We start from the raw sequence: 27,355 nt of genomic DNA, 5'->3' as shown, positions 1-27,355 counted from the left end.
GAGTGTTCTGTTTCATGGTTTGTAATTGAGGTGTCCTGTGAACCTTAGGTCTTGAACATTTTTTTGTTTCATCTTGCAGAGATAGATACACAAAATCTCCTTTACTTATTTGGGAGATTTGCTTTCTCTCTTCTTTCAGGATAATGGCACTGTTTTATGTTTCATATGTTATGTATATTTATATGTGTAAATATCAAACATGTCAATAGAATATAGAAACTTTTTTGATCAGAGGAGGGGACACCAACTGGAACCTGACCTATCCGAAGAGGTGTCGGCCCGACTCCGCCTGGGCAATGGGAGCAATGGCTTACTCAGGAGGAAAATGTCAATACTTGAGACAAAAGAAAAACATTGCTCGGGCAAAGAGAGGGATAAAAGGATGGATGATCTTCTTGAACTTACAGAGGTATTATTTCTTGTGTTGATCAGAGTAAGAGGTGTGTTTTTAAGTAGCCCCAGTTATTCAAGACTTGAACAAATGTTTTGTTTTGAGGCATTTCTCCAGGCTAGGGATGAGTGTATGAAACAAATCAGGCCTAAGGGCTGTCCAGTCACTGGTTACATTGATCATTAGTGATCTGTGAAGGTGACCTAAAGGATCAGATTAATGTTCAGCAAATGTGAGCAGACATATGTGTCACGTATCTCAGAATATAATGGGTTCTTTGTAAATTTTTTTTCCTAACCTTCAAATATTTTGGGTTATATAGTATGACTTTAGCATTAGAAATGAGTTCATTGTATTTTTTAAAAGTGATTAGTGAAAAACTAAGGAAATGAAAATAGTTGTAAATTCTCATTTTAAAGGTGAGCCCACATTGTGGCTTATTTTCCAATGTTGTATTGGTAGGTGGTAGTCAGTCCTAAGCAGTGAGTACCTGTTGAGCACCTACTGTATATTGGACATGCAAGTGGAGAGATCCATAAAATAGCACAATTGTGTGTAGTGGGAGAAGCAGGATTTAAAATACTGGAATGAAAATAATTTCTATTCGGTTTATAGATTCAGTCTCAGTAGCTTGAATATGCGTTTATCTGTGTAATTCTTCAGAGTAAAGAAGCCATCTATTCAGTGAGGACTCAGTTGCTGGACCAGTGCCTTGTTTTCCAGTTTCTCCCTGTTTGCTTATTTCCTTCATTTCCAAACTGCATAGTATCATCTCTTACGGGTCCTAATTTTATTACTTTGCTATGTTTAAATAAAAATCTAGTAGATAAATAAGGAAAGTGTCAAAATACTTTAAGAGTATTGTGAAAGGAGCAAAGACTAGTAAGTTAGACACCCCTGGGTTCCAGGCTGGGGTCTTAATAACTGTGAACATGTAACCTAAGTCCTCTGAGCTTTACTTCTTATGTAAAATGGTGATAATACTTTCCCCACAAGCAGGGATTAATGATGTGCTTCAGCATCTGGTACCATGTTTGGCTCAGAGTGCTCAGTAAATGGTAGTGAGATAATTGAAATTATAAATATAAATGTTATTACCAAATTATTGTTTCCAGAAGCTAGTAATTGAACTAACAGTTTTTATAACCATTAGTAAATCTACTTTGTATTACAGAGATGAAAAGCTTTTTTAAATTTCAGACTTTTGAAATCTGACTGTTGGTTCTATTTAAAATATAACTTCTGGACTTTCTAATTCAGGACATGGAAAAGGAGATCAGTAATGCCCTAGGTCATGGCCCACAGGATGAGATCCTAAGTAGCGCTTTCAAGTTGCGAATCACTCGAGGAGATATACAGACCTTGAAGAACTATCATTGGCTCAATGATGAAGTAAGTTGTCTCTCCCTCCCCTCCCTGTTCTGTCATTATGCTTAACCGTTACTGTCCACAGCCAAAGTGATTTCTACCCAATTATAATAACACACTTTTAGTTTCATTTAAAACAGAAACACTTCATGGGGTGCCTGGGTGGCTCAGTTGGTTAAGTGTCCTACTTCGGCTCTGGTCATGATCTCACAGTTTGTGGTTTTGAGCCCCGCCTTGGGCTCTGTGCTGACAGCTCAGAGCCTGGAGCCTGCTTCAGATTCTGTGTCTCCCTCTCTGTCTCTGCCCCTTCCCTGCTCATGCTCTGTCTATCTTTCTCCCTCAAAAATAAATAAACATTAAAACAAAACAAAATGGGCACCTTGTCATGATCTCACAGTTTGTGAGTTTGAGCCCCACATCAGCACATCAGGCTGTGTGCTGACAGTGTGGAGCCTGCTTGTGATTCTCTCTGTCTGTCTGTCTCTCTCTGCCCCTCTCCTCCTCTCAAAACAATAAAAAAAAAATAAAAATAAAAAACAAACCAGAAACATTTCAAACCTTAAAATGGTAGTCAATTCTGATTATTTGTTGCCTTTAATTAATAATGGTTTCCTCTTCTGCATCGGTGCTTTGTTTCATCCACCACTTCATTTACTGGTAGTTTTCAGTACATTTTTTTTTTTTTTTACAGATTGATTTATTTGTTTTTAAGTAAACTCTATGACCAACATGGTGTTTAACTCACAACCCTGAGATCAAGAGTCAACATGCTCTATAGACTAAGCCAGCCAGGTGCCTGTTCAGTGACATTTTGATAAACCTTGGGTGTAGCTGATGAGTTGAAGGAAGCAGCAAGTGATATTTCATTTTAGATGAATTCTTATTAGAGCCATTTTATCTTTTCAATAATAAATAGATTGACCATTGTACATAAATGTATATGTAAAATGTCTTTTTTCTTTATTTGTGCGATAACTGCAAAGATTTGCCTAATTGTCGTCTTGTATCCTTACATACTTAGCTAAAATGAGTTCTTACTTCTTGCATGTTTTCTAGCTTTCCTTTCCCTAACTCCCCAAAGTCCCTGCATTTTCCCCCTTTGCCTGCCTTCTCTCTCCCCCAATGACTAATGATCCATAGACACATTCTTGTAAAACTAGAATTTTTGTTTTACATTATAAATGTTATATGTTTATTATAGAACATGGGGAAAATACAGGAAAGGTAAAAGAAAAATATTCAAAAGTGCCACCAAAGATAAACAAAATGTTAATGTTTAGGTATATTTTCTTCCTGTTAATATTTTTATATATAGTAAAATTTATGAATAGTAAAATTCAGTTCTGTTTCATATTTTGCATATTATTGTGTGTGGTATAGTTACATACACCTTTTCATTATTGCAGACTTTCTCCTTGAGTTCCTTCCCATGGCTCATGGTTCAAAAGTACAATTTCACTCCTTCTTAGTCCCTCCCATTTTGCCCTGATTATCTTTTATTTTCCATTTTCTGCAGTAAACAGCCCTTTCATCCCCATCTCTAGTACCTTCTTTTCTTGGAGCTTCTTATCTCCAATTCATCCTAATTCAGTTAGGTAGAAATGTAGTTTGGGTAATGTACTTGCTGTGTTCTGATGTTTACTCCCTTGGTATTACAGGTCATTAATTTTTACATGAATCTTCTGGTGGAAAGAAACAAAAAACAAGGGTATCCAGCACTTCATGCATTCAGTACTTTTTTCTATCCCAAATTAAAGTCTGGTGGTTACCAAGCAGTGAAAAGATGGACCAAAGGGGTCAATCTCTTTGAACAGGAACTTATTCTGGTGCCTATTCATCGGAAGGTACATTGGAGCCTGGTGGTAAGTTGAGAGGGGTAATTGTTGGAGTTTATATAATGGCTGTGTTCCCTTCCCTCCCCTTCCTTCCCCTTCCCTCCCCTCCTCTCTTCTTGTAAATGTTTATATATTGGTGTGCCTGGATGGTTCAGTTGATCAAGCGTTCCACTCTTGATTTGGGCTCAGGTCATGATTGAGCCCCATGTCAGGCTCTGTGCTGATAGTGCGGAGCTTGCTTGGCATTCTGTCTCTCCCTGTCTCTCTGCCCCCCACTCCCACTCCCACTACCTTTCTTGAAATAAACTTTAAAACAAAAAATAAATAAATAAATGTTTATTTACTTATTTTTGAGAGAGAGAATCCCAAGAGGCTCCATGCTGTCAGCACAGAGCCTGATGTGGGGCTGGAACCCACAAACCATGAGATCTTGACCTGAGCTGAAACCGAGAGTCAGACGCTTAACTGATTGAGCCACCCAGGCACCTCTGTAATAGCTGTTTTCTTGGATAATGAAATCTACCCTTTTCTGTCCAGTTAAAGTCCAGTAGTACATATAAAGTGTACTCTGTAGAGTCCTTTTTTGTTCTTGAGTTGAACAGCTTAGAAAACTAGATGGCATACAGGAAGACAGGAAAGGGTTTTAGTAACACATATGTGCTCTTTATTTGATTTCCTTACTTTTGTTTATAAGAAGGTACAGATTTATTATAGAAAAGTACAGATATAAAGCAAAAAGCAAAAAAAAAAAAAAAAAAAAAATCTCTTCACTTTGAGAAGACCACTAATGTTTTGGTAAATTTCTAGGCTTTTCTCCAGGAATTGAAATATATAACTTTATAGAAATGAAGCTCATATCATCTGTGATATTTTATAAAAAATGTGTCTTAGACATCCACTTATGTTGAATGTGTATTGACTTTTTAAAAGAGGCTTTATTTTTAGAAATAAAATTCTCCTGTTGTGGTTAAGATGTTTCTGGATGTTGTAATTTTCCATTATAGGTGATAGACCTACGAAAAAGGTGTCTCAAATATCTGGATTCTATGGGACAAAAGGGCCACAGGATCTGTGAGATTCTCCTGTAAGTAAAGGCTAAAAAACTTCACTGTTGGGTCATTATGCTCTTGTTAGGTGGTCTATCTTCTATCCAATCCTAGGAGGCTCTGTTGGGTGATGGTCTAATGTTAAGTGAAGGCTATCTTCTCGGTTATTCAGGAATTGACTTGAATTCATCTTCTTGTCGAAAAAGAACCTAATATCTGATCTTAACTGAGAAGTTTTATTTAGTAGCATCATTAGAAACAAGTTTATCATGTGTTATAATATAAAATATATCTTATTAGAATCCTGTGATTTGAATTAGGTTTCTTTGGGATTGATACATTCTTCTGAATGTTCTAAAGAACTGTTAGCTAGGGAGTCTTTTTTTTTTATTATTATTTTTTATTTTAGAGAGAGAGAGCACGAGTGAGGGAGAGGGGCAGAGGGAGAAAGAGAGAGAGTCTTAAGCAGGCTCCATGCTCAGCTTGGAGCCCAATGGGGACTTGATCCCATGACCTTGGGACCATGACCTGAGCTGGAATCAAGAGTCAGACACTCAGCTGACTGAGCCACCCAGGCACCCCTAGCTAGAGAGTCTTATTTCTCTGATTCTTAAACCCAGTCATGTCCCTGCTTTCCATGATGGTTGGGTTCATCTCATAACCAAGAGGTAACTTTTAAATTCAAGCATATGGATAGTTGTAGTTGTAGTACAAATAGTTGTAGGCAACTATTTCAAACAGTAATTGCTAGAAACCTGCCTTTAAACCATAGCCACTTATTAGCTGTGTAACGTGCTGACATGATTTTCACAGTGAGGAAGTAGTTCACTAAGAGCAGTCTATTTGGAACCCCTTTGGCTCACCAGACACAAATGGGGGTTCTTGTTTGTAATTTTAGTACAGATACTTGGATAATTTTCATAAGGATACTTAAGTAAGGAGCCTTTTAAATGAACGACAAGGAAATTTGTTATTAACAACAGTTCAATTCTCTCTTTTTCAATATTATTTTAGTGTAAAAGATCCTTTATTTATAGGTATTTATCTTGAATAGAAAGTTTAAAGAGAAGAGAAAAAAGATTTAAAAAAATCAGAAGATACACCAAATTGTTTATAAAGCAGTTATTTCCTCCTAGTCTGTTTTGTTTAGGATGTATATAAAATGTGCACACATACGTACATGTGCACATACACATGTGTAATATCACATACATAGAAATGTTCTCACTGAAATCATACAGCAAAGTAAGCTGCTGTTACAGTTACAAAAAAGTTACAAAAAAATCATACTTCTGTTACATTCACTCTTCTTCTTTCTCTGCACCCCCCCCCCCCCCCCACCTCCTGTGGGTATCCGAGTTCCTCTCCCTTTCCTGATGCTCCTGGTTCAGCTTTTCTGAACTTTTTTTGTATTATTAGTTCCCCTGCCCAGAGAAAAATTTAATTCCTCCATGGCAAGACAAAATAGTGCTAAGGAATAAGACTTTTTGTTTTGTTGGGTTTAGAGGGCTACAAACCATTGAAATATGTAAGATTTTTGCCTTCCCAGAACCAATTTCTATAGCTTGGGGCTGGTAATGCTCCCACTGAGAGTGCATGCCCTAGCAAACCCATGCTGGTTTACTTTTCATGCAGCTTAGGGTGAGAACCCAGATGCCTGGGTTGAATTTGATGACCCTTGGGAGATCTGGATAAAATTAAATCACTCTTTTTTTTTTTTTTTTGTAAATAGGTTTTTTTTTTTTGTTTATTTTGAGAGAGAGAGTGCACACGTGCACGCAAGAAGGGGAGGAGCAGAGAAGGAGAGACAGAATCTCAGTCAGGCTCTGCACCATTAGCGCAGAGCCTGATGTGGGGCTTGAACCCCCAAACCACAAGGTCATGACCTGAGTTGAGATCAGGAATCAGATGCTTAACCAACTATGCCACCCAGGTGCCCCTTAAATCACTCTTAATACTTAAGTATATATCTCTTAGGAACAAGGAAGTTTCCTTACATAATCACAATGTCATTATCACACTTAAGAACATTAGCAATCGGTCATATGTAACATATGGTTCATGTTCTGGTTTCTTCAGGTATGTTTTATAGTTTTTTCCAAATCCAGGAAGCCAGTCAGGTTCACATATGGACTTAATGTCTTTTTAGTCTAATTTAAAATAGTCTTCCTTTTTTTGTTTTTCATGGCAATGACATTTTTTTTTTGTTTTTTTCTTTTTGTTTTTCTTTTTGTTTTGAGTCTAGGCCCGTTGTTTTTAATCTATTTATTTATAATTGAAGTACAGTTGACACATAATGGTACATTAGTTTTAGGTGTATAGCTTAGTGATTTGACATCTCTATAGCTATGCTGTGCTTACCACAAGTATATAGGTACCTTCTGTTTTATCTTTCTGTTTAACTTCCAGCATATAGGTAACATACAGTGTTTTATTAGTTTCAGGTGTGCACTACAGCCAACCTAAGTGATTTGACAATTATAGAACATTATTTGTGCACATCACAATACGTGTCCTCTTAATCCCCTTCACCTGCTTCACCCATCCCCCACCACATTTTATGTCTATTGTTAAGTGAGAAAAAGCGAGTTGTAAAATGAAGTCCTTATAAAAATAGGATAAAGTGTATGTTTTTACATTGTGTGTTAGGGGTGGAGAGCTAGAAGAATACACAGCAAACTATTAATAGTAATTACTTCTGGAGTGGCTATTATAAGGTCTTTTGCATATGACATTTTACAGGTTTTAATTTTCTAAAGCATGTACAGTTTTTATAAGGAAAAACTTCAATTTAAAAACCGGAAGCAATCACATTTTTAAAAAAGCTAATGGAGATGGATTTGTGAATAGCATGTCTGTTAACATCGTTTGTAATGTCCTTTGTAATCAGAATGGTAAGTCTCCACAGGCATTCATCAATATATTCCTTCTTTGTTGTTTTTTTAGTCAGTATTTACAGGATGAAAGTAAGACCAAAAGAAATATTGATCTAAATCTTTTAGAGTGGACCCACTACAGCATGAAGCCACATGTAAGTAATGATCCGTCTGTATCTGAAGTGCTTTCTTGCATTTAGTGACAGAGGCCTGTTAGTAGACTTGGCTTCCTCCCTCCCCTCACTCACTCATACCCTTAGGGATGCATTCTCCTGAAGTGTACTCTTAAGAATTATTACCTACTTCTAAATCTTTAGAAAGGCAAGATTTTACTAAGATGTCTGCTTCTTAGCCTTTATTTCTTGTTTAAGTTGTAAACGTTAACTGCATGCTAGCATGTTTCTCAGAAAAGCGAATAGGTTAAAGTCAGCCACGTTTCTTGTTTGGTGCTAATGAAGGTTTAAAGTTCTTGTTACTTCTCTGAGAATTTTGTTTATTTAGATCTTAAGGGTCCCGTGCCACAGGTTCTCAAAAGAGTCAAGTACGCTGTTTGTGAATACGCTTTGTATTATACTTGCCAGATTTGAATCTCATTCGGGGTTGGAGATTGCATACATCTTGAGTCCTAATGGCTTCTTTTAAAAGTAAGCCACATGAATTCAATGTTAGCCCTCACTGAGCTGTGTATAATGGCTCACCTGTCCCACAGGATTTTCCTTTCTAAGTTGAATGATTTAAAGGTTGAGCCTTGAAATTTCCTGAGGAGAGATATAAGGAGAGTCTGTTAGGACGAATGCCACGTTCGTGTGGGGAACGTGATAAAGAAAACAACTTCTCTTCCTTTGTGTATCGGTGTCCATAGTTCTCCACTCTGTGAGAGCTGCTGTGCTCAGGAGAAAAGCACGAGCTACCTACCATGTGCGTGGGTGTCACACATGTTCAAACAGTCTTCTTTTTTTCACAATAATCCTCTGTATTTCTTTGAATAAAAATTAGCTGTTGTCATCTAGAATGTTTTCCAGCAGGGGTTCAGACTCTCTCTTATTATTGTCTTGTGCTCCGCTGAGCCAGCAGCCAAAGTGTGTAGGGTCTGGCCAAGATCAGGGCAGCAGAGGCCTGGGCAGTGTGTGAATTTACCTCACTTAGGTCGGTTTATGATGCCTTTAGCACTACTTGCAGGAAGCTGGGCTCTTGCTTAGGACAAAATTGAGCCATCAGAGCAGGATCTTGGTTAGTTAAAGCCTATCAAGAAGCTTTTTTCTTTCTCCTGCTTGTAGTTGTGGGGGTTGAAAGTTTTCATCCTATTTTCTTGGCCAGCGAAGCTAAACCGTGCAGTCTTCAAGTAGGTTCATTGTGTTGTATGTGTTTCTGATTGTGCCACATTTAGCCCTTTTCAGAAAAAAAACTTTTTAATGTTTATTTATTTTTGAGAGAGGGAGAGACCGAGTGTGAGTGGCGGGGAGGACAGAGAGAGACACACACAGAATGCAAAGCAGACTCCAGGCCCCAAGCTGCCAGCACAGAGCCCGACACGGGGCTCAAACCCACAGACTGTGAGGTCATGACCTGAGCCAAAGTCGGAAGCTTAACCGACTGAGCTACCCAGGTGCTCCTTCGTTTAGCCCTTTTCAAAAGTTATAAAGTGCTTCTGAAACCATTGACTAGAATTCCTGTTCCTAGTAGTAAACTTTCTTTCAGTTTGGTTTCTTGATATGAGAGCTGAGAGAAGGAATTCTCACTTTGCTTTTTTTTTTCTTTCCAAAAAAATATTTTCTGTGTGGGTCACATACTTCATGTCATGGTTAGGGTTTTTATACAACATAAAGACTGTGTTTGTGTAGTACCTTTAACGTACACCTTTATAATATTGTTTATCCACGGGAATATTTGTAAGAAGTCAAAAGAGTTTGTGTGTGATGAAATTTTATGCCTTTTTCTCCCCCCCCTTTTTTTTTTTTTTTTTTTGTAATTTTAGGAGATTCCTCAACAGTTAAATGGGAGTGATTGTGGAATGTTTACTTGTAAATATGCAGATTATATCTCTAGGGACAAACCTATCACATTTACTCAGGTGAGTGAAGATCCCTCCTCACCTACTTACTTGTTTCTAAACCAGATAAACTTAGAGCATGTTACCAGTGCCTGGGTCACATTAAGGTCTTAATAACGGTGGCTGTGCCACTGTTGTTACTGCCGTAACCCTTGGCCATGGCCCTGCTCTTGCTGGTATCAGGGTTTGTCACTGCCACTGCTCTTATGTTTAGTCTTTGGTGACCAGTGAGACAATTTGCATATGTCTGGACTCTGGAGCTCTCTAACTCCTGAGTATTACTGATATTTCTAGCCAAAGGAGGAGGCATGTAAGATTTTTCCCTCTGGAAAATCAGGCCTCGAGAGAATTTAAGCCACAGGTGTAAGCTGTGACTACAAATACTGCTTTTCCCTTCTGTGCTGGTTCTTTGGGGTTCTCCATTTGGGCAGGGATTATTAGAGTGTGTTGGGAACTCTTGAGAATTAATTTGTAATAGTGGATTCTCGACCTTTGTGTAACTGAAGACAACCCCCTGTAAGACACATCTTTCCTAAAGAGACCTCATTTTGATAAATGTTGTCTACCAAACTGTACTTATTGAATAGGACTAATAACCCTATTTCATGCTTCTAGGGCTCCCATGCTGAATTAAGACAACTCTAGTCTAAAATAAAGGCACTTATTAATTGGTTAGTTTTAGTTTTACTAAGAATAAATGTGTAATTTTTTACTACAGGTTTCAAGCTATTTAAAATAACTTATGCATCCATGTGTTAAGATGTGTTAGGCTCCTCCAGGTAGGAAAGCCCTAGTTTATAATAAAGTGGTGTATTCATCTTATTATAATGAGACATCAGGAGTACCTCAAGGGTGTGAACTTCTGATTTCACTAAAAAGAGGACTAGTCGAATTACAGGTGATTTGGATTTGTCTTGCGTGCTGCTGCTTTTGAAAATTGGCTCCTGCAGTGATGATCTTAAAGCAGAATATTAAGGCATTCTGTTCTTTGATGCTTCTGAATACAAGGAGTTATTTGCTGTCTGAACCTGCTGACGTGAGGTCTGAAGGGCTGAAGTTGCCATTTGAACAGAATTGACAGTGTACAACATTTGGTAGAACAGAAAATTTTTAATGTTTTTTCCTTTATTTAAATAAAGTTCATGTTGTTTCTCAAAAAAGCAGAAGATACTCATTTTAGAATGTTCTGAAAATGTACGTAAGTAGAAAAGTTTGGTATTATGCCACCACTTGGGTGTTTCCATTTTGGCACATGTTTTTGTGTTATGAGGTAGTTGTTGGAGTCTATGTGTAATTCTGTATCCTGCTCAGATTTTCCTTAGCATGTACAGATGCTTATGATACATGCAATATAATAACATTATAGCCTCATTTTTTTTGGCTTTGTAAGTCTGAACCATGACATGAGAGAGTCAAGGCTATAGAAAGGACATGGGTTATTTACTTGATTACACTTGCAGGTTGACGCTGTGCACGGTAATGTGTAACATACGTGTCGTTTGTGGGTCCTCTGCAGCACCAGATGCCTCTCTTCCGGAAGAAGATGGTGTGGGAAATCCTTCATCAGCAGTTGCTGTGAGAATGCCCCGCCCGGTCCCTCTAGCTGCTGGTGGTTCTTTCACGGAGGACGGATGTTTCCATATACCTCATGCATCGTGGGTTCAACAGTCCCTGCATCGCCCCTGCTGGCTCACAGGTACTGGGCTGTAGGACGCGCACGCAGGCCTCTCCCTGCACCCTGGGCCCGCCTTGGTGCGTGGACCCTGTGTGTGAGCCTGTGCCTGCTCAGAGCCCTGGACTATTCAACCCACACAAGAACAAACGCTAATTAATACTTTTTTTTTTTAAGATTTTTTTTTTCCCTATGAATGTGGGAAATGCAGGATTTATTCTATGATTTGTTTTTTGTGTGTTTGTTCACGTGTGTTCATTCGCTCACTCATTTACAAACATAATGGCAGTGGCTGTTTGCTGCTGCTCCACAGTTAACTCTGAATTACCTGTTTGAACTATTTATTTTTGAAAGGAATGTTAATCAAGCTCCACTCCCAGCTGAAGATCAGGAGGGGAATCAGTGGGGGGAGGAAGGAAGTGTTAATTAACTTCCCGAAGGCTGGAGCAGAAACTGCCAACTTGAAGCTGGAGCTCTCATTCTTGAGGCTTGGAAGTGCCGGAGAGGAGAAACGCCTTCTCCTTGGGTAGGGCTCTCATTGCCTTTCAGAGGACGTCGGACACCACGGCCTTGGCCTGGGGGCGTGGAAAAGTGGAACGGTGGCCTAGGAACTCTGGCGATCCAGGAGTCTTCAGAAGAGTGGTGGTCATCCTAAAGAGACTGCTCTTTCTGGGAATGAGCTGACTTGGCTACTCTTGAAACTGGATTTGAAGTAACTATAAACCCTAAAGCTTAATTTTCATCCCAGATCTGGTTGAGTATAAACCTCAGAATTGTAAGGGCTGGCCTGGGCTGTTTATTTCAAGAGATACTATTCAATGTAAAAGCTATTTTTCCTCAAAGTTTGTTTTTTTTTCTATATATAAAGCCGAAATTAAGTTTTGTACTCATTAGGATTTACATCCCCCCCCATTCCACCCCCACGGAAATTTGGAAGAAAATTTAGTACTTGGCTGTGAGGCTGCCAGTTATACAATAATCTATTTTGCATATGAAAGTTTGTATTTAACTTTTTTGTTCATTAAAAACTTTACAGTGGTTACGCATTTTTAATTTCAGAAAGTTTAGAGTTGGTCAGAACATATTTTGCAAGATCTAGTGCCTAGTGTTGCTTTTTCCGATGTAATAAAGGTTGTCTGGCAGAACCTGAAAAGGATATGCTGAGATGATTTCTAACCCTTCCCTTACTTAAACCTCCCACACTTGCCCTGGTGCACAAAAGCAAGGGGGTGTAAAACCGGGAATATTGGCCACGTGTTCGTGAATCCATGTGTCTGCCATCCGGAGGGCGCGGCCGCTGGTGGCGGAGGCAGGGTCCGGTAGCGGGTTTCCCTTGAGGGGAAGTCTTGGTATGGGACCTGGGGCTGCATTGAACTTGATGTGCCTACTTGACAGGCACACCAGAGGCCGTGTGTTTGATGGTGATGAAAAGAGTGAGCTGCTCGTGCCTCAAGCTTAGGCTGCACAGAGCCCTTTCCTGAGGCTGCTGGAGCTGTACCGGTGAGTCTTGGGATCAGGTGGCTGACACAGCCAAAAAGCTGAGAGATTGACTGGGTCAGCCTTATACTAAAAACCTGGTGCCCGCTTGGCTGTCTTAGGTTTCACCTGAGAATTGAGCACCTTTGTTAAGATCCGTTCTGTGTTGGGTACATCCTGTGAGGAGTGGCGGTTTGTATTCTGTCCCGGTGAGTGACGCAGTCGTGTTACACGAGTATCCCAGGGGCTTCTTTGAGCAGCTTTCACTGAGCTTTCCACTGATGTGTACTCTTCAGGATGGCTCTTAATAATCTCCCAGGACATCATGAAATCAGGAAGAGCAGAGCGTTAAGCTAGAGAATAGCATTCTAGTTTACCCTGAGTTCCTGGATTTAATAGGAGATCCCACAGGCCGTGCTTCTCTAGGCACTGACCTGTCTCTCTTGGTGCAGAGAAACCTGTTGGTAATAGAATTTTTATATCTAGACAGCTTATGAGAAAAGCAGTCAGGTGATAAAATCAACAGCTGATCTTACTGGTAGCAAATTATCAACATAAAGCCAGTGAGATGTATATATTTTAAACTGCAGTAGTTTGGGGATCTGAAAAAAAGGTAGAATGGACCACCGTTCGTTTTTAGTAGGCAGTCTCTCCTAAAGATTCGTAAAGATGGGAAAAACACACACAAAAACCATTGGTAAGCGTCTTTCATGTTTGAGCTTATTCCAGAGCTGGGATGTGGTGGGAGGGACACGGAGCTGGGGCATTTGGAAGATGTTCTGGAGACCCCCATAGTCTACCTCAGTTGCCTAAGACTGTTAGAACTTCTGATCCTTTCCTCTCCTGAAATCCTAAGCACAACTTGGGGAGTGCACGTCGAGTGGTGGATGTTTGCCTGCACTGTAAGGAGTTGCTGGGTGCTGGGACCGTGGTGTGGGTGTAAGAGAATGTGTCCCTAGAGATCTATTGAACCTCAGATACAAATAAGATCAATTTAAGTCTGTGATAACCTTAGTACTATAGTTAAGCTACATAGTTTAAATTGGCTTTTGTGAACTAATTGGAAACCTGATCTCTAGTTACTTTGAGGAAAAACTCTAAGCACCTAATATTCAAACACTTGGTACTTGTTTGTAAGTCTGAGATCTAGCTGGCTATACTGCTTTGATAACTTCTTTTTCTTTTAATTCACCTAACATATACAAGGAAATGTTTGGGTGTATTGAAATAGGTATTGATTTTATCTATTTACCAATAGATGAATAGGTATTTTATCAAATCAGTAGGTGTTGATTTTAACTCATTTACCAATAAATTCATGTCTTTAGTTCAGTGGCTTTCAATTTTTTTTAAGGCAAAAATTTTTTTGGCATTTTTTATTGTGACCAGTACACAGTGTGTGTGTGTGTGTGTGTGTGTGTGTGTGTGTGTGATTATATATATATATATATATATATATATATTTATGTGATTATATATATATATTTTTTTATGTGATTATATGTGGACACAAAAGTCTCACAAAGACATTACCCTTACTAAACTCTTGAGTTTTATTTCAGTTTTTAAAAAAGTGTACTTTGTGACCACCAAGCTGATTTCTCAACACCTGGTAGAAATCCAGTTTAAAAAACATGGCTCTAAATCACCTGACGGCAGGATGCAAATTATATTTAAAACTATAAAGCTTGAGACCACAAAAATATAATAAGTTTGGGACTATTTTGAGATGAATCAATCTAAGTCTAGGAAAAATGGGCCAGAAGCTTTTAGATTCTCAATGTAAGTATGGAAATAGTCCTTTTTCTTCAGGTTTATATGTTGGCATTTCCTAAAATACGTTAAATACAAGTCCTATTACTACTATGTAGGATGTAAAAGAAGAGATTCTGTGGCCCAAAGAATGTGTGTGACCCATGTCTTTTCCTCCTGGAATGCCTAGCAAACAACAGATTAATGTCTTAACCTCACATTTCTGAAAACTTGGACATTGAACCCTTCTTTGTGTGACACCTGTGGAACTGTTCTATGGAACACATTTTGGAAAGTGCCAGGAGAAGTAATATAAAGTTCTTAGAACTTTCAACAATACATTGGCAAGGGAAGCACTGTCTCCCCCACCCCCCACTGCCTCTTTAGGGCATATGGTGATCATAAAGTCTGTAGCCACACTTTTATTTTTCTTTAATTGTATCAGTAATAGGTGTTCATAGTAGAAAAATGAAATGCTGATAAAAGGTAAAGAATAAGAATTCTGCAAACTCACCATTCAGAGTTAATAACTGAATATTAACATTTTGGTATATATCCTGGCCTTTGGTATACTGCCCCTTCTGATATGTGTAAATAAAGGTGTGAGTTGTACATGTTCACACGTATATTTTATTAACAAATAATGGAATCATACTCTATATGGCTATATAACTCCTTTTCTACTTAATTTATCTTGAACATATTTTCAGGTCAATAAATATTGACATCATTTAGTTGCTGCATAGTGTTCTAGAATATGGCTATAACATAATTTACTTTATCCAGTATTGTTGCACCATCTGGCACCATGTGTGGGTTATTCTCTTAGGAGAAATTCCTAATTAAAATTTTGGAGTTAAGGTTAGGTGTATTTTAAAAAGTCACCTGTTGGTGTTTTGACTTATTTCTGCTTGCACAAGATGATGATCTGTGTCTCCACTGATTTTTTTTTTTTTAAGTTTATTTTGAAAGAGCGAGCAGGGCAGGGGCGGAGAGAGAGGGAGAGAGAGAGAATTGCAAGCAGGCTTCACATTGTCAGCACAGAGCCCAAAATAGGGCTCGATCCCACAAACCATGAGATCATGACCTGAGCTGAAATCAAGAATCAAAGGCTTAACAGACTGAGTCACCCAGTTGCCCCTCCACTGATTTAAGTCTTGTAATATTTTTCATGTGTAGATCTTCTGGATAAGTTCATTCTGAGACATTTACTGTCTAATTTTAGTGGACAATTTTACGTTTTTTCCAACTACTTTACAAAAAACTTTTTACTACCGGAATCCTAAGACCTACACAGTCATCACCCCCTTTTCAGCAATTATTAAAATATGACTAATCTTGATTTACTTTTTCATAGGGGAGGGAAGAGTCTGGAGTATTTTAAAGCAAAACCCTAACATCTCATTCTACCTAACCACTTAAGGATGTCTCCCTAATAATTAAAAAAAAACAAAAACAAAAAACTGTCATTTTCACATCTAACAAAATAAGGATTTGCTAATATCATCTAATAGTTCATATTCAAATTTTCCTGATCCTTTAACAAATGTTTTATTATGTTTTTCTAATGAGGATATACAGTGGGCTGAATGGTGTTCCCCCAAATGATAGGCCCATATCCTAATCCTTGGAACCTGTGAATATTACCTTCTGTGTCAAAAGATGACTAAGTTAAAGGACTTGAGAAAAGGAATTTATCTTGGATTATCTGGGTGGGTCCTAAGTGCAATCAGAGGGCTTATAAGAGATTGAGTTTTTTGTTTTTTGATTTTTGAATGTTTATTTTTGAGAGAGAGAACACAAGCAGGGGAGGAGCAGAGAGAGGGAGACACAGAATCTGAAGCAGGCTCCAGGCTCTGAGCTGTCAGCAAAGAGCCTGACGCGGGGCTCGAACTCACAAGAGATCATGACCTGAGCTGAAGTCAGATGCTTAACCAATTAAACCACCCAGGCGCCGCAAGAGACTGAGTTTTGAGACAGAAGAAGAGGAGGTATTAAAATGGGCCTAGGCAGTGTTTATATTTTATGCCCACTTTTGTGGAAAAAAATTCTGTTTACACATCTCTGAAACAAAATCTGGAAAAAGATACCAAGTGTTAATAATGGTGGTCTGGATAGGCTGTTAGTTTCTACTTTGTAAACCTGTTTTTGGAGTTTAAGGGGAAAAAAAGAGGCAATAAGACTACAGAAGCCTCTAGAGACTGAGGTGATGCTACCACAAGCCAAGGAAGCCTGGAGCCACCAAAGCTGGAAGAGCCTTCCACAGAACAATGCCCTGCTGACACCTAGCTTTTGGACTTCTGGCCCCAGAACTGTGAGAGAATAAATTTGGGGTAGTTACAGTGGTATCAGAAATCTAATGAAGGTTCCAGATAAGATGTATACATTGTCTTTGATTATGGTAGCTCTTGAGACTCTTATTCAGCAATAGTCTCCCTCCTTGTACTATTATTTGAGAAACTGGGTTTTCCTGTGGAAGATCCCACATTCCAGATTTGGCTTATAGCTGCTTGGTAGTGTTTGACAATTTCCACCAAGCACTTGTATTTCATATAAACTGGTTAAGTTTAATCTAGAGGCCTGATTGGATTCAGGTTGAATTGGATAAGGACACTTCATTAGTGTCCTGTTGTACTGAATCTTGTGGCACAAAATGTCTGGTGTTTAGCGGTGCTAAGGTTGTGAGCTGTGAGGTCGGGCTGTAAGGGTTCCTATCCGTCTTTCTCGTCTTGGTTTTAAATTTAATTGCTGACCCATTATTTCTTGAAGAGGCCCAAAATGGTACTTTACAAATTCTATCATTGCCTCTGTGTTCACCGAATTCTTGAATTCTTCTGTAAAAGAAACTTATTAACTATTTGGTTACCCTGAGATGCATTTCATACAGGAAAGAATGTATGTTTTGACTCATTATTACTCTTTGATGTTCAAATTGCCTTATTTTAGGTTTCCGTGTCCTTGTGACAGAATCCCACAAGTCTGATTGTGATGGCTTTCTTGCTTAACTGGTATGATAAAGGCTCATCTTACACATCTCCTGCTCCAGACCTGGAATTGGCCATTTATTGAAGGATTTCTTTTAGTGAGAAATGTTAGAGACCAGAATTTGGGCACTATTAATGCTGATTACTACTGGGTTAACTTGTGTTTCTAGGCCTTTACTTTTTCTTCAAAGGGAAAAAGTGTTCTACTGATTTCCAATTCCAAGGTAAGAGTATCAGATTTTTCTTGATTTTATATTGTAATCTTGAAAATCTTGGTTGCTAACAACATCAACATAATTGTTTTACCCCGTAGTATACTTAAATAATTTCAAAATATCAATACCAGCATAACAACTAACTAGGCCACTAAATACAGCTTAAGATTTCTTTGCAATTCTTTTATTTTTAGGCCATGTCTCACTAGAGATTCACAGTGAAAATACCCTCTTAAAGTCACTTACTTTTTTCTCCCAGTAATTATGCCATCAACTTGATACACAGTTGGATTAATTCGTTCTTGGTGTTGAGAGATTGCTTTTTGCTTTGTTTTTTTAATTATGTAAAACAAACATTAGTCCAAGAGCAAAACTATATAAGATACATTCACAGTTTACTTGCCTCACCTGTTCACTTTCCTTGTCGAGATAACTCGTTAGCTTTCTTTTCTTTAAGTAGGCCTCATGCCCAGCACAGAGCCCAACATGGGGCTTGAACTCATGACCCTGAGATCAAGATCTGAGCTGAGATCAAGAGTCAGATGCTTAATTGACTGAGCCACCCAGGTGCCTTTAGATAACCTGTCATCTCTTAATCTTCGTGTTTTTGAAAATATAGCTAGACATATATGCATTCATAATTCTTTTTTACACTAGTAAAAATACCACGTTAAAAATACTTATGCTTGGGGTGGTTAAGCGTCCAATTCTTGATTTTGGCTCACAGTTCCCATGAGTTTGAGCCCCACAGCAGGCTCTGCGCTGACAGCACGGATCCTGCTTAGGATTCTCTCTCCCCTACCTCTCTCTGCCCTTCCCCTGCTAGCACGGTCTCTCACTCTCTCTCAAAACCAATAAAACATTAAAAAATAACCACATGCTTGATTTTTCAAAAAACTTCTATTTTACAAAATAAGTTACCCCTCATTCTTCAGTTTTTTTATAGCTTCAAAATAACCCATTGTTTCAGGAGGCTGTGCCTCATTACCATTCCCCTCATGATGGATGTTTAGGCTATCAATCTTTTTTTGGTACAAATAATGCTGCAGTGCAGGTGCCTTGTGCCTGTCACTTTCTGTTTTAGCTGACCTCTCTTTGGGATAGATTCCTAGAAGTGGAATTGCTGGGTCAAATACCTAGCATATGTAATTTGCCAAATTTCCCTTCTCAGGGATAGGTAGCATCGTGTGTGTCACCTCATAGTCTTATCTACAAAGCCTCAAATATTTACTATTTACAAAAAAGGGTTGCCAACCCCCTTATTGCAATCCTTAAGGTCTGGCCAGCCAGCAGAGAGCCCATGGGGGGAGGTCGTGGAGGTAGTTTTCAATGGGCCAGGGTAGCAGTGGCCCAGATCTCGTGCTCAGTCATGTGTCCACACGGTCTGCCAGGGAAGGGTGACTAGGAGACAGTGGGGTTGGGTGTCTACAAAGAGGAAACCATGGATTTTGGTTCTGCAGCCAGCACCTTGTCACAGTTATCAATTTTGTCCTGTTTATGACACTTTGACGCCCCCCCCCCACACCCTTTCCTCATATATATATTTCATACATTTTTGGTCTTTGTTAACGTAAGTTTTGGGATTTTATTATTACTGTATTTTGCTGCCTCTTCAAGGGTAATGTTGATACTGAAATTGCTTTAAACTTAGTTATAATTGTAGATTTTCAACAATTTAAGCATTTCTAGTTTAATTGGTTTCGATGCTTTTAGTCTTTTTTAAACATGGGTTTTATTTGGCTTTAGTTGGAAACCTTTTCACATATTTTTAAAGACATAGGAATATTATCTGAGCCCCTGCAAACAGAACTTTTTTGAAGTTTTCACACTTGAAAGATGACTGGGTATTCAAATTCTCGAGTCACGGCCCTTTTTCTTCTCAAAACGTGCTTTCTGGCACTCTGTAGTGGAGCAGAGAGAGCTGAAACTAGCTTCATTTTTGCTTGTTATTTTGTTTTGTAAATCATTCTTTTGGGGTCTGTATCCTATTAGAATTTTAGTACTATCCAAAAATATATGCCAGAATCTATCTAGGTCCAAATCTCTTTGTCTGGTTGTATAAAGATACTGCTTTGTTGCTATAACAAAGATCATAAAATAGCAGTGACTTAAAAACCAGTTTTCTCTCTCAGGTACCGATTTGAGCCTAAGCCCTCCAGTCTGATGTAGCAGCATCATAATGTCAAGAGCTTTCCTTCACACTTGGCTGCCACTTTGCATTTTAAGGTGGCCTTTCCTACTCCATCCCTGCTCTCACCTCCACATCTGCATTCCGCCCCACGGGAAGTGGGAAGTGGTGGGTACATCCTGGAGATGGCAGGTATGCATTGTTTTTCTCTTTTAAGAAAGTGGTTCCATGAAAACCAGACCATGGCATGCATTGAAGGTTGTACGTATAAGCTATACGGAACCACTGTAGTTCTGTAGAGCTTATAATTATTGTCAGTTTCCCTTTGCTTTTTGTTTAGTTGGTTTTCTGTTTTTGGTGCTCTTTTCATCATTTTTGATATTTAACCGATGGAGCCACCCAGGCACCCGATCATTTTGTTCAATATTTAACAAGAAACCATGAGAAGAAACATTGATCGCTGGTAACCAGTAGGCTTTTTTTTTTTTTTTTTTTTTTTAATGTTTATTTTTGAGAGAGAGAAAGAGAGACAGAGTGTGATGGGGAGGAGCAGAGAGAGAAGGAGACACCGAATCCGAAGCAGGCTCCAGGCTCTGAACTGTCAGCCGAGCCTGATGCAGAGCTCAAACTCAAGGTGAGATCATGACCTGGGCCGAAGTTGGATGCTTGACCGACTCAGGCACCCAGGTGCCCCACCAGAAGCCATTTTTTACTTGGAAGGACTTTGTTATGCTTAAACTTTTAAAGTTTATTTATTTTGAGAGAGGGAGAGAGAGTGTGTGTGTAAGAGGGGGAGGGACAGAGAGCAGGAGAGAGAGAGAGAGAGAGAGAGAGAGAGAGAGGGAGAGAATCTGAAGCAGGCTCCACACTGGCAGCACAGAGCCCAACACAGGGCTCAACCCATGAACCATAAGATCATGACCTCTGAGCTGAAACCAAGAGTTGGATACTTAACGAACTGAGCCGCCCAGGTGCCCCTAAACTTTTATTTTATATATAAGGAGACAGGTCTCCAAGGTTATACCGCTAGAGTACAGGCAAGCAGGGAGAAAATTTCTGGGCCTGAGCTTTCTCTGATGAAGCAGTGAGACCCCAGTAAAGGGAGCTATGGTAGGAGAGTCCCAGTCCCCCCCCTTCAGGACAGCCCTTGGTGACGCTGAGCTCTGCTCTGTCCCGCTCCCTCCACAGCCTCTTGCTGTTTCTTGAGCAAGGCCTCCCATGCCTACCACCAGTTATGTAGCACTTGAAGGTGGATGATGCAGGGGCCGGTTGTATTTCTCCACAAGATGGTGTTGAAGAGCTGAGAGAAAGCAAGTCCTAGAGATGAGGCCTGGAGGAGCTGGGAGAAGGGAGGACCAGGCAGTTGTCTGCAGACAGTAGGAAGGTGGTTTTCAGGAAGGCAGAGCAGGCACTGTGTGTGGGTGGTTGCTGGGAGAGATTTCTGATCATGGAAGGAAGAGCCGTGAGGGGCCGAGCGAGGGCAGACCTGCCTGCCGCCCCCTCCCCCATGGTGCCTTCAGCTATTAGAGAGATTTGAGGATTTTCTATGACTCATGTTCTACATTAGTCAAGAGGACTGAGTGATCTCTAAGGTCCTTTGCCATAACTACTGTTCTGTGAATCCAGGGTTAAAGGATAGGTTTTACTGACTTCACAGAGGGTGACTGGAAGCAGTTTCGTAACTATGGGAGAAGCAGGGACATTCATGAGTCATAGAAGTCAGTGAATCTTTCATATCGGAAACTGTTGAAATTACAGATAAACTGATAGGGATCAGACTGTTTAGTTTTTCATTCATAGTTTGGTCACTAGAGGTTATTGGGGACAAATGAATATATTCTTCACTTTATGGTCAGCTGTATCTGAGATGAGAGGCAGTGCCCTAAAATGGAAACAAACCAAGTGCCTGGGGATGTATCACTGAATCACTGCTTTTACAAAAGACTACAGAGGGTACGGAGATCAAGGTAGAATATAATTTTGTTCTACGAGGTATCCTGCTCTTGCCTGCTGTTTCTGAGAGAGGAAGAGTTATTAAGAGCAATCCCGGCTTCTAGAAAGACAGTGACTCTGTGGCTGATGGGAGCTAGAATAGAAAATTAACCTGCATATGGGGAAAGTTTTAAATTCCGATTCAGCAGCACCTTAAGGGGAATGTAGAAAGGAAATAAAAGGCAGCAGTGACAACTGACTGGGGGATATGCTAATAGTGTTACTAGACGCGTGTGCTTAGCAGGCCAAAGAAACCTCCGGAGGCTTTAAGACAGACATCTGGATGCGCGTACACCAGGCTGGGCTAGTCTCTAAAAATATACACTGTGGGCTTCTTTCATTAATTGTTAGCCTGGGCCCACCGCTGTTGCCCGCATCTTTCCCCAGAGGTGTAGGAATAAGATGAGGCCCAATTCTTTTTCATACTCTTCGCGTCCTCATCCCACCAGTCAGTGCTGAGTCACTGAGTCGCTCACATCCTCACTTGGTGCCAGGTTATTCCCTTAGAAGTCCGTGTTTTCTCCCCTCCTCACCTCTTGTCAGGATGCCTTCCTTCTGTCCTAGGCTAATCACTTCCTTTGATTCTTTGTCAAAACCCCTCCAAACTTTTCTTTGGGTTCTTCTTTTCCTGTTTTTAAGCTCCCCCTCCATGCCGGACCCCTCTGCTAATTTGCAACCAATCTCTGTCATCCTTTTCCAGAGCTCCATGCTGGAAGAAACAAGAACACCTAGAAGCCTAGTTAGAGGGAAATGTAACCAGGGCAGAAGGGATGTTCAAGGCTACTCACCCAGTCTAGGGAGATGCTAGCACCTTCAAAACCACCACGGGTCATGGGTTTTAAAGAGGTTCGATTCAAGGCAATGGAGTGGGGGGGTGCTTTTCGAGTGCAGGCTAATGAAGAAACCCCTCTGTTATTGACTAAGTCTCCATTTAACAACTGTCCTTTATTTTGCATAAAATCATGCAATTAGGACTTTCTGGGATGTCAGGACGTCTTGTCAAGACAGGAAGTCTGGGATTCAAAGAAATGGATACAAAGTTTGCAACAGTCTGAGCTCACGCCCATTTGGCGAGCATTTACTTCATCAGGGTCCAGTACATACCCGCAAAGCTGTTATTTACAGGAAGGTGGGTCAGCATTTCATCCAGCACTGAGGTTCTCAGAAAATGGGTTGTGGGGAGAACATTTTTGCTTAGGAACCAGGCCAGCTGTCTCCTTCCTCTCCATGTGACCTCCCCTTCATTTCTGTAACCCCAGGACAACTTCTGGGTGCTTTGTACCGGGGCAGGGCAGGCATCACCTCAGGACTCCTTTCCCTGTCTTTCTCTCACGTGTTCGGGGACGATTGTGCAAACGGGTAGTTTAGGAACTAGAGTTAAAACTCAGATTGTGCCACCTGCAATTTTAAAGGCCAAGGAATGCAACCAGAGAAGTAGAGCTAAGAGTGCATTTTGGAGGTTCCTGTGTCTTCTCTCACCCTGATTTCTCATCTTGATGGAATGGTTACCAGGCCCATGGTCCTATATTTAAAGCCCTTTAAATGTGCTGTTTCTCTGTTCATCTAAGAAAGACCCCTCAACCCAGGGCAAAGCTTTCAGAAATAACCCTGTGGCTTCTCTCGCACCGTCAACCTGTGGTTGATTTCTCCCTCTGAGAGGGCAATGGGCTGGAGTCTGAAATGGAGGAGGAGGGATGGTGGAGCCACAGGAATGGACAGTCTGTTCCTGCCTGTATGCGTGTCAGCCATAGGAGGGAGAGGATCAGCTGGCATCGTTGTGCCAGAAACTTTAAAAGTACAAACAGCATCACAGAAATTGGAATTCTGAGACAGTGGGGTATGGGGACAGGACATCAGTGAGGAACAAATTTTAAGTGATTCGAGAGCCCTCGAAGTTTGTTGCAAGGGGGACGTGGCTATTCTGCAGTCCCATCAGCTCCCCTCCACCTGTCCTTGCTGTGCCCTGATCACCCCCAAAAGCCTGACTGACCCCCACTGGCAGTCAAGTTTCACCGCAATTCCTAAGATTGCTTGGACTGCTAGCATCCATTTCTAGTAGACCCCACAGGTCTAGGAACGAAGGCTCATAAATGGAGCAGGGACGTTCCCTCCAACCTTTTCACAATACGTTCATGTGTCCAGTACAGCGCACCCCCCGCCCTCCAATCCAACGTTACACCTGCCTGTCTGATCTCCTGGAATATTTACAACTTAGGCTTCCGGGGAGGGATGACTACCTCCTCCCTTGAATTGTCAGCCATTTTATGCTCTTGCACTCCCCCACATAAAAATCAACTCCGTGCTGGCCAGGTTTACAGTTCCCTAAAGCTAGGGGCTGGCCTTACCTACCTTGACACGCAGCCAGTCCGTCCCTCCAGTTCCATGGCTGTCAACCTCTAGCATACACAGGAATCACCCAGAGGGCTTGCTGAAGCAGACTGAGGGGCCCCTCCGAATTCCTGATTCAAGGTGGACCCCAAGAATCTGCATTTCCAGCAAGTTCCCAGGTGATACTGATGTTGCCAGTTGGGGGCCACACTTTAAGCACCACTGACTTAGTTTAGCTTCTTCCAGAAAGTGTCCTGGAGAAGCCTGCCTCCTCAGTATGGCTGCCCATTCCCCTAAGTCCTTCAGAGCTGGAATTCTGCTGACACTTCGGGACAGGCAATGCTTAGTAAAATAAGAGACCAAGACACCAGGATCTTGTTAGCTGGATATATTTCATTTTTTTTGTTTGTTTGTTTTTGTTTTTTGTTTTTGTCACAGAACACTGTTTGCAGTAGAGGAAACTGGCATTGCAGTCTGGTGGTAAAATGGCTTGTTCACATAAACCAGTACATGTTCATCCTTTAGCGCAAAAAGCCCTAATGGCGCGTACCCTATTGAAATTCAGGACATCTCCAATATTTTCTCTCTCTGTTTTTCTTTGTCATCTTTTTTTTTTGTTTGTTTTTTTGTTTTCTAATAAACATTTTCAAGGTTTGTCCAAAAGAAGGCCATATAGGTTCTTGGCTAGCGGAAGACAATTCAGAACAGCTGTTGCACACTTGGACTGTCACCTTCTCCAGGCTGGCAGTTGATATCTTATTTTTTTTCCAACTCATTTTTATTAAAAAAATAAAAAAATGCTCCAACTATCAGTTTTACAAAATCTCTAAGGGAAACACAAGAGCAAGGTGCTGAGGTAAAAAACACCTGAGGTAGCTTTTTTTGTGTGTTTTTCTCGTTTAAAAAAATCTGTAAATTTAACGCCCTGGGCCAACGACCTCGTGTAAATTGCTATTTTCCTCCATTTTTTTTTTTTTTTTAAAGAAATCATTTCGCTGAATATTGATGGCTTATACACCAAAATGTAAAAAGACAAAATACATTCTTTCTTTGTGGAATTTTTCTTTGTTTGGTTGGTTGGTTTGATGGGTTCCTGTTTTCTTCTTCCAAAATGCTAGGACAAGTACCATTGACTCTTGTTCTTTTGAGTAACCAAGTGTAAGTTGAGGCTGGTTTGTGTGTTTCGCTTTTGTTCCTTTTGTGTGATGTGATACTCAGAGCACTGCTTTGCCTGGGGGGGTGCGTAGATACTGGGAATTGAGAAAGAGGGATGAGGGAATTAAAAAGAATGGGGATGGAAAAGAAGGGGAGGGAGAGAAGGTAGGGGAGAGATAAACAGAGAGAGACAGAGAATTATATAGCAGTATGCAAAAAACCAGTTTAAAACCTGTGAAGCAAAGAGAAATGGGTGTGTGAGCTAGACAGGGATGAAGAGAGACAGAGTTTCCTCTTCAGAGAGACGGTATCCCTTCTGTTGACATACACAGGTGGTCCAGAACTGCTGTGAGTGTCCTTCCGAGATTCCCCTCGGGTGAATTTGTGTGGGTGGTCTCGAAGCTCCTTACTAAACCATTAGACCTCCCAAAGAACGACTTGATTCTTTAAAGTCTAGAAAAGCCTGCTTTCTCTTTAAAAAGAAAAAAAAAAAATTAATAATTGATTAAAACTTGGAGTTAGTTGAGTTATTTGATATATTATTTCTAAAATATATTAACGCTGCAGGCACCCTGTGTAACCCACAGGCCACATATCTTAACATCTTTTCCCTTCTAATATGTACACACATGTACAGAGACAATTTCCACAAAAAGAAAAGGGTGTGAATTTTGCTTTGCTTTGAACACGTTCACCTATGTTAGTTCAACTAAAAGGGATAGCGTTGTAGGAGGTAAGGAGAGATCCGAGTGGATGGTGCAGTGGATGGCTGGGAAGCCTGCAGAGGCCCTGGGGGAGGCAGGAGGCCGGGCAGGGACCCGGTCTGACCTCCCACCATCCTCCTGGCCCCTGGGATTCTCAGGGCCTCTGCAGAGTCCCCGGTGCCTCCGCAGACTTCTCATTCCTCAGGATGGTCTTTGGTTTGCTCCCGAGCTGGCTGGCTGTGTTTGGTCTCATTCTGTCAGGTGTTGGAAGGGCTACATTCATCCGTTGTTTTGCTGGTGCCTGTGGGAGCCTCACTTGCTGCGCTGTGAGGCGACTCCCTGAGGATATTTCTGCTCCTGCTGCTTCACCTGTTGTACAATTTCCCTGATCTTGCGCTGTGCAGTCTGCAGCAAGGGAGAGGAGGGGACAGGGGAGAAAAAGGAACCCGGTTCTGAGGACAAGCAGTGGGGGTCGGGGGGTGGGAGGGTGGGGTTGGGACTTGGGGAAAGGAAGTGGGAAGCTCAGAAAACTGTTGTCTACCCGCTGAGGCCCTCACTCCGGGGGCTTTTCCTGCCTAAAGTGGCGGGGTTCCCCCCACCCCTACTTCAAGGCAGCTGGGTGTGGAATAAGGAGATGGGAGCCCAGAAGCTTCCAAATGGCTGATGGACAGATAAGCCAAGCAGCAGAGCCAGGGAACCAGTGAGGAGGGGGCCTCATGGAGGTCAGACAGCAATCCCCCTCCCACTATACACATGGCAGCTTTAACCCTTCCCTCCCCCCCACCCCCACCTTTCTGGAGTCACTAGGAAGAACACGAGTGTGATGCTGGGAAAGACGGACAAGAAATGGGATGAGGAAGAAGTGAGAAACTGGCCCAGACACTCTATCCTGCACTAGAGAAAACATGTGAGCCCAAACCTGACCCCTCACCCCACCCCAGTACTCCAGTACAGGGAGAACCCTGAGGCTGCACGCCTGTGAGAACCTGGCAGTTAACACACATTCCCAGGGCACCTGAGGAGCTGGGACACAACGGCAGAAGAGGGAGGTGTGGCCGGGGCTCTGGCTGGAGGAAGGGGCACGGGAGAGCAGCTGTGTGCAAGTGCCTTGCCCACACAGGTCCCCTGGCATGGCTTTGGGAGAGCAAGTGGAGCACTCAGACAAGGCTTTAGTGTAAGCTTTGACCCCCCTCACTGGTTTAGGGCAAGGACTGGGACTGCTCTATCTCCATACCCAAACAACAAAAAGCATCAAAAAGAGGGGCGCCTGGGTGGCTCAGTCAATTAAGCATCTGACTCTTACTTTCAGCTCAAGGTCATGATCTCTTGGTTCTTGAGTTCAAGCCCTTTGTTGGGCTCTGCGCCAATGGTGTGGAGCCTGCT

General features: G+C 41.1%; 2 protein-coding genes across 10 annotated transcripts in view; one reads left to right on the top strand and one right to left on the bottom strand.

The window, feature by feature from the left end:
- The window catches only part of SENP2 (SUMO specific peptidase 2), a 44,023-nt gene extending 18,923 nt beyond the window's left edge, over window positions 1–25,100 (top strand). For 6 of the 7 annotated variants that reach the window (XM_060639446.3, XM_060639444.3, XM_081790101.1 and 3 more), the window contains exons 11-17: window positions 233–409; window positions 1,652–1,783; window positions 3,418–3,621; window positions 4,599–4,678; window positions 7,587–7,671; window positions 9,492–9,587; window positions 11,083–25,100. In XM_060639446.3, coding sequence (XP_060495429.1) covers window positions 233–409; window positions 1,652–1,783; window positions 3,418–3,621; window positions 4,599–4,678; window positions 7,587–7,671; window positions 9,492–9,587; window positions 11,083–11,145 — 837 coding nt within the window. In that variant the 3' untranslated portion in view covers window positions 11,146–25,100. The remainder of the gene's footprint in view (window positions 1–232; window positions 410–1,651; window positions 1,784–3,417; window positions 3,622–4,598; window positions 4,679–7,586; window positions 7,672–9,491; window positions 9,588–11,082) is intronic. The other variant, XR_014135228.1, reaches the window with a different exon arrangement.
- The window catches only part of IGF2BP2 (insulin like growth factor 2 mRNA binding protein 2), a 156,547-nt gene continuing 153,678 nt past the window's right edge, over window positions 24,487–27,355 (bottom strand). For all 3 annotated transcript variants that reach the window (XM_060639439.3, XM_060639441.3, XM_060639440.3), the window contains one exon: window positions 24,487–26,377. In XM_060639439.3, the coding sequence (XP_060495422.1) occupies window positions 26,285–26,377 (93 nt within the window). In that variant the 3' untranslated portion in view covers window positions 24,487–26,284. The remainder of the gene's footprint in view (window positions 26,378–27,355) is intronic.

This window comes from Panthera onca, chromosome C2 (assembly GCF_046562875.1).
Source record: "Panthera onca isolate mPanOnc1 chromosome C2, mPanOnc1 haplotype 2, whole genome shotgun sequence".
Taxonomy (NCBI): Eukaryota; Metazoa; Chordata; class Mammalia; order Carnivora; family Felidae; genus Panthera; species Panthera onca.
This window is presented reverse-complemented; position numbering and strand designations above follow the sequence as displayed.